Source organism: Aquarana catesbeiana, linkage group LG02 (assembly GCF_042186555.1).
Source record: "Aquarana catesbeiana isolate 2022-GZ linkage group LG02, ASM4218655v1, whole genome shotgun sequence".
NCBI classification, from domain to species: domain Eukaryota; kingdom Metazoa; phylum Chordata; class Amphibia; order Anura; family Ranidae; genus Aquarana; species Aquarana catesbeiana.
In genome coordinates this window covers 182,892,669-182,902,963 of record NC_133325.1, presented here as the reverse complement: position 1 = coordinate 182,902,963, position 10,295 = coordinate 182,892,669, and the positions used below count along the sequence as shown (strand labels likewise).

At 42.8% G+C, this 10,295-nt stretch overlaps 1 protein-coding gene across 2 annotated transcripts in view; it reads right to left on the bottom strand.

Annotated features, from left to right (window-relative positions):
* Window positions 1-250: 250 nt before the first annotated feature.
* The window catches only part of SLC39A5 (solute carrier family 39 member 5), a 79,947-nt gene continuing 69,902 nt past the window's right edge, over window positions 251-10,295 (bottom strand). For both annotated transcript variants that reach the window (XM_073613995.1, XM_073613996.1), the window contains exons 11-12: window positions 7,147-7,337; window positions 251-4,997 (exon numbers count right to left, since the gene is read on the bottom strand). In XM_073613995.1, coding sequence (XP_073470096.1) covers window positions 4,854-4,997; window positions 7,147-7,337 — 335 coding nt within the window. In that variant the 3' untranslated portion in view covers window positions 251-4,853. The remainder of the gene's footprint in view (window positions 4,998-7,146; window positions 7,338-10,295) is intronic.

Sequence of the window (10,295 nt, the reverse complement as noted above, 5' to 3'; positions counted from 1 at the left end):
AAAATAAGATAAAGCCTAAACCTGAAGGACAGTTACACCTGGAGTGGAAGCCCCCTAAGGATAACCCCATTGGACAACCACATCGGATTCCAAGAAAGTATCGAGGATACCAGATGCTTTTTACCCCTGCAGGGGTGCAGGGAGCGGGTGAGTGGGGACCCTTGAGGGGGAGCACCTAAGTCACTGGATTTCAACTGTCATCACCACAGTCACTTCACGCAGGAATTTTTTGAATGAAATATCTTCAAGATAGAACTTTCACAATATTGATTTTTATCCACAATTTTTTATATATTACAACTGTGTTACAACTGGTATATTTTTGAAACAACGGATCACTTTATATACACATTTTTTTCTTATTTATATATATATATATATATTGGTTGGTCACGTTAATTGTGCACAATGGATATTTAGTGGCAATATGTAACCAGTGGATGGCACTGGATGTGGACGGATAAAAGACTCTATATTAGCCACTGTAGGAAGTATAAGAACGAATTGTAAAATAAGGTTAATCCTTTATAGAATAGGAGAGAGTTGTGTGCAGTCATATTTATTTATTATTTACAATTAATGGTACTGATGATATTTTCTGTCACATTTGTATATACATATACACTTTGGTGGTAAACTGGTTTTCTTGTTACGGGATAATTATCCCATTGGGCGTATATACACTTTATTATACGGGTTTTACCCAAGCACACTTATTCACTACTAGGAGAGCACACAAGTAATTTTGAGCTATATAGCTAATACATAACCGATACGTACCCATATAGGTAGCGCCACTTGCCCCTACCCACACATATCTTCACTTTCTATCTCATCCCTGCGGGGGTGAGCAAGGGGAGGCTGCAAGCCTTGGTCTGTGAGCGCGGAAATCTTAATCCTACTTAACAACAAACCTGCAGTCCCTGTCTTGTTTGCACCGCCTGTATACTGCTGTTCAGAGTATATAGGGCCCGGGGGCTCCACGCCTTTCCTTTTTTTAATTTGGGTGTGGGGTTCCCCTTAATATCCATACAGGACCCAAAGGGCCTGGTAATGGACTGGAGGGCACCCATGCCGTTTGTCTCACTGATTTTCATCCATATTGCCAGGACCCGACATTACATTAAAGCCGCAAGCAGTTTTAAATAACTTTTTTTTCCTTTAAAAATTTCATTTTGTGCAGGGACTGTTTTAAGCACGGGAAACACGCGCCACTTTACAGGCATACTATAGACACCCCCCAGGTACGATATTTAAAGAAATATTTCACTTTTTTTTTTTTTTTACTTTAAGCATCATTAAAATCACTGCTCCCGAAAAAATGGCCATTTTTAAAAGTTTTTTTTTGCATTGATACATGTCCCCTGGGGCAGGACCCGGGTCCCCAAACCCTTTTTAGGACAATACCATGAAAATTAGCCTTTAAAATGATCACTTTTGATTTTGAACGTTTCAGTCCCATAGACATCAATGGGGTTCTAACGTTCATGCAAATTTTCAGTCCGTTCGCAGGTTCTGGTGCGAACCGAACCGGGGGGTGTTTGGCTCATCCCTAGTGTGCAGTCATTTGGAACAGGAAGGGTCAACCCCAAACTTTTCCCTCAAAAAGCATGAAATTGTCCAAAATGTATTGGTATGCTGATGCCTTAAGGCCGTGTACACACGAGCAGACTTTTCGACAGCAAAGGTCAGACAGAACAAATCCGCCGGACAATTCGATCGTGTGTGGGCTTCATCGGACCTTTGCTGTCGAAAAATCAGACGGACTTTAGAAATAGAACATGTTTCAAATCTTTCCGACAGTCTCGAGTCTGGTCGAAAAATCCATTTGTCTGTATGCTAGTACGATGGACAAAAAGGGACACAAGGGCAGCTATTGGCTACTGGCTATGAACTTCCCTATTCTAGTCGTACGTCAACACGGTCGAATCAGTCTGACTTTGGTGTGATCGTGTGTAGGCAAGTCCGTTGCGTCGGAACTCCGTCGAAAGTCCGTCAAAAAGTCCTTTGGAGTTCAGTCTGTCGAAAGTCCGCTCGTGTGTACACGGCATAAGGGTTCCCTTCACTGGAACTAAGGGGCCAAGCCCAACCCCTGAAACACAACCCCACACCATAACCCCTCCACCAAATTATTTTGAACAGTGCACAAAGCAAGGTCCATAAAGACATGGGTGAGCGAGTTTGGAGTGGAGGAACTTGCCTGGCCTGCACAGAGTCCTGACCTCAGCCTGATAGAACAAACACCTTTTGTCAGAGTACCTGACCTCACAAATGCGCTTCTGGAAGAATGGTCAAACATTCCCATAGACCCACTCCTAAACTTTGGGGACAGCCTTCCCAGAAGAGTTGAAGCTGTTATAGCTGCAAAGGGTGGGCCAACTCAATACTGAACCCTATAGAATAAGACTAGGATGCCATTAAAGTTCATGTGCGTGCAAATGCAGGTGACCAATAACGTATGTGTGTGTATACACACAAATACACAGACACACACGTATTTGTGCTTTGGGGTGCACACTCTAATGCAATAGGCTGCGCACGCCTATGCATACAAATGAGATAATTGGAGGAATCTTCTTCACCGCTGTCAGTAAACACTGATCAACAACATTTTTCCAGCATGTCCCTTTGACAGAAGTTAATCAACGTAAAGCTTGGTTCACACCTCTGCATTTTTCTTAGCGCGTTTTCACTGTTGCAGAAACACACTACAGTCCATTTAACATGATTTCCTATGGATGTAGTTCACATTTGTGCATTTTATGGAAAGGGCCAGGGACTTTTTTCTGGTTTTTGGTTCCATAGACTTCAATGGATGAAAAGCATGTATTGAAAAATGCAAACTGCACCTGCAATATGCAAACTGCAACCTGCATAGGTGTGAATCAGGCCTAATAATTCGACTTCGACTTCCGTTGGAACATCAAAACGCCAATTTAAATTTGGCTGGTTCAGCAGGTTTGATTTTAAATGGGCAGCTTAGGGTTTGCTCCCAGAAAGTGTTGGTATTTGCCATCACAAAAAGTTTACAGCTTTCCTATCTCCATTTGTTATTTTTTAATTTTTTTGTGTTTTTTTTTTGTTTTAATGAGAGACTGCCATGTTCTGTTAGACACTTAAATTAAGATTCTATATAGTTAAAAATCCACAAATAAAGCAAGCTTAGTAAAAAATGTTTTATTAATAGTAGAGAACATGCAGGAGGTTTCATGTTTTTAATAGTCCTACTGCACCAGGCAGGGCCATCTTTAACGCGGGGTAAAAGGGGCAGTTGTTTAGGGCCTAGTCATTGTTGTGGGTCCCAAAGCAGCTAAGCTGCCTCTGGAGCCTGCGCTGCCTGCAAATAGTTGAGAAGTGGATTTGGCTAATACTCAGGAGATGAGGGCAGAATTGAATGCTGGGGGTGCTGGTGATTGGTTGGGTGTTATGTCTGCAGCCTATGCAGCGATTGGCCAGCTCGGCAAGGTAAACCTTGTCCATGAAGAGTGGTTGTCCAGGGCACAGTCACACGACCCTTCTGCCTCCCCACGTCTGACAAGCCACAGACCCTTGGCTCGCTGAAGATAGTCTTCGCCGGAGGGTTCGGCGGTGTGTGCTGGTGTTCGCCTGACATCCTCTGGACACTATCAAGGTGAGACTGCTGTGGGGGGGCGCAATGCACAGGCCTGTGGAGGGAAGGGAGGGGGTCTTGTGCAATGATTGGGGTAGTATGGGGGAAGGGGGGCCTGTGTAACGATGGGGGCAGGGCCGTCTTTTAGGCAGGGCAAAAGGGGCAGCTGCCCTGGGCCCTGTCATTGTTGTGGGGCCCAAAGCAGCTGCCTTATACTTGCCAACTATCCTGGTTTAAATTCCCTCGTCCCTCAAGGTTTTAGTCCCGTGCTGTGTCCCAATATCTCAGTGTGAAGTGCTGCTACTAATGCTGCCCAGCTCTGCCCTATTGTTGTGTGCAGATGACTCACCTGCAGACCCTGTGTTTACATGTAAATACCAGCATTCATATGTAAATAGCGGCAGCTGGCAGCTTTGATATGTATATCATGCCCCCCCTGAGGTCATATCCACAGTAATCTCTAGCAACCAATCAACAAACAGAAATAATATGCTGTAACCTCTAGCAACTAATCAGTGAGCCGTAATGTGTGCTGTAACCTCTAGCAACCAGTCAGTGAGCGGTAATGATACTGTAACCTCTGGCAACCAATCGCAATAGCTGCCTGATCTGATTCAGTAAACTGATTTTGAGTCTAGCTGCTATTTATTGTATGTCTCAGAGCAGGTAGAGAGCGAAACTGCATGGGGGGGGCAAGAAAAGTTTTGCCCAGGGTCCAATCAATATTAAAGACGGCCCTGGATGGGGGTAGTATGGCCTATTAAAGTTTTTTTTTTTTTTTTTATCTTTTTTTTTTTTTATCTTTTTTTTTTTTTTTAGATAAGTCTGTGTGTTTGTTTTTTGGGATGTTGGGGTGGAGAGTGAAGTTGCATGGGGAGGGGGGGGCACAAAAAATGTTCGCCCAGCTTCCAATCAATTTTAAAGACAGGCCGGGCACCAGGTGACTTAACCTGAGTAAGAGAGATGCATGTCCTGTTCTGCTGTGTAAGAGGTAAAATGGTATGAGGAGTGCTACAAGAACAAACTTATCTCCCATAGGTATATATATACAACCCTTTTCTATTTTACACTGAGAGAATTATAAAACCTAGTATGTTATGAATTTGGCACCAGTTCACGTTTCCAAAAATGCTATGACTTGGTTAGAGCTTTGAGTTAGGTTTTAGGATAAAGAAAAAAAAAATCCTAAAAAATGTTTGCTGATCCACTTGACAGTTCCTGAGATCCACTGTCCTTCTTTTCTCTATAAATTGAGAAACACCATCTGGTCCACGAACAGGGCAATGCACAGCATAATGCCGCATCCAAACAGGAAGCCAGTACTGTGGAGGACGCAGTCTATTCCTTGGCAAAGGTCGGAGCTCTCGCGGTGTAGCATTTGGGGCAGCTGAATACAAAGATGACACAATGTAGTTACTGTACGATTTGCTTTGCTGGCTACTTAAAATTCATAAAATAGCATTACACATTTTACAATAAGGGTCATTAAAGTGATAGACTAACATTGCTTATTATTACCTTTTTTTGCCAAAAACATACAGGTGGGTTAATCAGATTTCACTCAAAAAGTAGTCCTAGTTTGTGCAGGTTTGCTTAGGCTGGGTTCACATCGCATCCAATTTGCATGACATTTTAAAATATGTCCATCTGAATGAGGCTGGTTCACATATGTGCGTTGCATTCGCACTCCGCATTGCCCAAAAAAGTGTGTGTTTTCTGGGCATTGCGGTGCAAATTGCAAGCACATTCTCTTCTACGGGAACGCATCTGATTCGCAGATGCGTTTAGTTGTGAACAGGATAAAATCCTGACCTGATGTAAACCTGACCTGATACTGATCAAAAACTGACGTGAAATGCTGAACGACTACTTTGTCAATTAGCTGTGAAAATGGAGCTTTAATTCGCACCGCACATGTGTGAACCCAGCCTAAAGATGTAAGATCTGGCACACAGGTGATATGAATGGCTTTATATACTCTGTAAAGTAGCATAGTATTTCTCAGCACGATCTACAAAAATAAAGTTCTAACCCCTCTGACACATAAAATGTTTTGGCCCTCACCAATGCCACCATCCAGAAAACTTTCAGTTCCAGATTAAAAAAAAAAAAAAAGGGAATGGTATATCATACTAATATTATTACAATTTAAAGGCTAAGGCCTCTTTCACACGGATGATCCGTATGTCCGTTTTTCATCCATCCGTTTTCGGATGAAAAACGGACATACAGTCATCCCTATGGAGCGTCGGATGTCAGCGGTGACATGTCCGCTGACATCCGACCCCGCTCCGATCCGAAAAGTGTAACGGAGGAAAAACCTACTTTTCCCTCCGTTTTCGGATCGGATCGGATGACGACGGACACTACGGACCGTCATCATCCGATCCCCCCATAGGGGAGAGCGGCGCTCTGACAGGTCCGTCGCTGCACAGCGTGCAGCGATGCACCTGTCATCTTCCTGCTCAGCGGGGATCGGCGGAGCGATCCCCGCTGAGCCAGCGTGTGTTCACGGGGCGGATCATGACTGATCTGCCCCGTGTGAAAGAGGCCTAAGTAAGTTAATCTTTGGAACAGGTTACATTTTCCACCCTACAAATTGAAAAGCGCACACACCTAGTGCATTACCAGTGACAATTTAATGAATAATAAAATCTATAAAAAGTGGGTACTCACAAAACACAACTCTCAATTGAGCCATAAAAATCACACAATGTATGGACATGTGCAGGACCATAACAGGGTAAAGCTGAAGCGGTTCAGGGGCACACCCCCCTTGCTCAGAGCTTGGCTAATGGATTTTATTATTCATTAAATTGCTGTTGGTAATGCACTAGGTGTGCATACCTTCCATTTTGTCTTTTTTTTGTAGTTTTGATCGGATTACCCCATCTGAGGAAGGCAGCATCCACCCAGTCTTGGAATACCAATGTCCCTGTTGCCTTTCACTTTAGAAGACCCCTTAGCGATGGAAGTGATTGTGTGTCTTTTCACATTTTCCACCCGTTTTTAGGGCAGAACATGTAACATGTTCAAGAATCAAAGTCTCCCCCCTCCATTTCCTCCTCCCTGTGACAGTGGGGGATCCTCACCCCGCACCTGCTGTTATAATTTCAAAACAGCGCAGTTGTGTCGGGCTCCGCCCACATGGCCGTATCATTCATTCACCACTTCCTGTAAATGAATGCCTACAAGTATCCATTTCGGCCGATGGCTTATAGTTCTCAATGAGCTGATGAGTGCTTTTAGTCCATTATTTTCCTGCTCTTCGGTAGCTGCCTGCCTGTATGAGGTATGAGCAGACAGCTATGCTGAGACTCTGCAGAAGCCTAAGGTTGCAGATTGCGGGTGTAATGCTCTGCAGGGTCCTTAGAAAAAAATAAAAATAAATGCAAATTTTTTGCCTGAAAAAAATGTGCATTTATTATTTATTCTTCAAATGGAGAACTTATCCTTTAAGGTCAGACATATATGGGCCACATATAAGCGTAATAAAATTTCCACATGTATGGACATAAAATCAGTAAATAGCATACCATATCTACAAGTGCCACATATAGAAATATCCCAGCAGTGGCAGCAAATATCCAAGGAGTTATATGAGCAGAGCTCCTACTGGCTATAATTCCAACCACCATTCCCAGATATGAGAGAAATGATGAAATCAGACTGAAGCAAAGGACCCTCTTTACTGGAACACCAGTCTGCAGCAAGACAGCAAAATCACCTAAAAAAGAGAAAACAATCAACTTTTTCTGTAGCGAGTAAATGTTTTACACAGATGTCTTAAATACATACATCATTAAAGTACCTAATTCGTCATTCAAAATCTTTCTGATATCTGTTAAAACATCATAGCAGTTTGGGTGGGATAGCAAAAGGTTCAAATGAACAACAAAAAGCTATATAAATACGCAAATAAGTGAGATGTGATACATATGATCCTCCCGATCTTCCTGTGCTGTATGGTATGAGAAGCTTTGGTCATACTTCTCTTGTGGGTAACAGGAATGCACTTTTAAAAATAAAAATAAAGCTACTGAAGCGCTGAAATAAATATTTGAAATAGGTGACTGAAAAAAAAACTAAATAATTAAGCTGCAATCATTCCAAAAGTGATTGGGCACCTTGAAGTGAATATATAGTGTAATAATGTGCTCTAATTAACCTTTCAATCAGTGCATGGATCCTCTACTTAAAAAATACTAAATCCAAGTCCCATAAAATCAAACAAAATTATATGCAAAAAACTATCTATATTAGTGCCGTATAAATAATCTCATGTATAATAATCTCAATATATAGGTGGTGATACTGGTGGATAAAATTGATCGCTAGCAGCAATCATGAACCATATCTAACAACAGCATAAACCAACTCTGTGGGTTCACCATATGTGATGATATCTCAACCAAATTATCTGGTACACAATTAATAAACCAATATTGCTGTAACATAAATTATATTGTCCAACCCAATTCACAGTACAAGTCCGTTCCACATATTTTTATTGCTTGTTACTGTTTATGACTGGGGTCTAATTGCCGCTTTCAGATGCAAGTAGATTCATGCAATAAAGCAAAGGTATACATCATTGCGCAGTGATTAAAATGCACCGGGATATTGCACAGCAAGAATTTCACTCACATATCTCTGGATACTCTGCACTTAGGTAAAAACAATCAGCCGCTCAGTGCGTGATACCTCCTCACACCGCTGCTATCGTGCTGATGACCAGCCTCAATAGTGTACGTCACTGGCTCCTCTTACGCCAGTCATAAACAGTAACAAGCAACATCCCAGAGTGAATAGAAATATTTGGAACGGACTTGTACTGTGAATTGAGTTGGACAATATAATTTATGTTACAGCCATATTGGTTTATTAATTGTGTACCAGATACTTTGGTTGAGATATCATCACGTATGGTGAACCCACAGAGTTGGTTTATGCTGTTGTTAAATATGGTTCACGATTGCTGGTAGCGATCAATTTTATCCACCAGTATCACCACCTATATATTGAGATTATTTTACATGAGATTATTTATATGGCATTAATATAGATAGTTTTTTGCATATAATTTTGTTTGATTTTATGGGACTTGGATTTAGTATTTTTTAAGTAGAGAATCCGTGCACTGATTGAAAGGTTAATTAGAGCGCATCATTATTACACTATATATTCACTTCAAGGAATGCACTTTTGTTCTCCTGTGACCTGGACCCAGCAGACTATAGCCGCTATCAGCAGGAGTGGTGAAACTGCTCTTGGGCTCTGGAACCCAGCTGCCTAATTGACAGCTGGCTGCACCTCTCAGTGCATGGCTGAGAGTCGAAACCAGTTTCGCCCACCACCGCTCCTGCCCAGCACTCCAGTGAGTGGTGACAGACAGTCCTTGCTCCCCACTCCTGACAAAGAATTGAGTGATCAGTGGTCATGTGATCACTCTGTTCTTAGAACCAACGGAGGAGAGCTGCAGCATCAGTGTAAGTATATATGTAGAGGTGAGTATATACCGTATGTTTTTTTCAATCATTTTTTTAAAGCTTAACTCTACTGGAACCCCCCCCCCCCCCAAAAAAAAAATGTAACAGTTGACAGCATGTTTAGTCTAGGGATAGAGAAATAAGAAGTAAAGACTTAGTCCTCACTCCAAGCAGGCCTGCCTGTAAAGACACAGATAAAAGTTTTGCAACGCTAGATAAAAAAAAAATAGCTCTCACTGCAATACTCACCTTCTGCCCAATGCTATCCAAATTGACAGCTCTGTGGTCCAGCACCTCTTCTACATTAAACAATGTTTAGAATCCTTCAAGTCACTTCCTGTGAGTGCAGAGTGTCATCACAGAGCCCTACACAGGTCAGCGATCGGTTCTAGTAATTGTGCCCCAATTATACTGATCACCCTTCCCGTCTTCAATCCTTTCCCAGGCCCCCGTGTGCCCCTTTCCCCTGTAGCGCTGCTGGCTACACCTCCTTTCCCTCCCACTGGCTGTCAGCTGCTTGGGGAACACAGGGGGATCATTTCAGGATAGAGAGGGGGGCTGGTAAATATATAATATATAACTGTGTTTACTTTGTTTCAGTTTGTGAATGAACAGGATGCCTCTGTACAAAAAAGCTCCCTGTTCATTCATCTGGAGTGCAATAAATGCTGCTGAGAGAAAAAAAATTGGGGAACTATATCCTCAGTTCATTTTTCTGTCTCAAAAGTGGGACATTAGGGGTCTGTTTACCCCCTTGGCGCCAAGCCACTAATGTGCGTAATTTTTAACCACTTCCCGCCCGGCCTATAGCAGATTGACGGCTGGGAAGTGGTTCTGTTATCCTGACTGGGCATCATATGACATCCAGCAGGATAACATGCCAGCGCGTGCCCCCAGGGGCACGCATCGCAGCAATTGCGAGTGCAGCGTGTCAGTCTGAAGCGCCGCATCTACGATCGTGGTAAGAAGCCTTTGACAGAGGCTTCTTACCATGTGATCAGCTGTGACCAATCACAACTGATTATCGCGTGAACCAGGAAGTGCCGGTAAACTGCATTTCTCGGTTCGCGCTGACAGGGAGAGCCGATCTGCAGCTCTCCTTGTCAGAGGGGGGGTCTGTGCTGATAATCAGCACATTGATTATCAACACAGCCCCATCAGATGTGCCATCACAGCTGCCAAAAAGGTGCCCCATC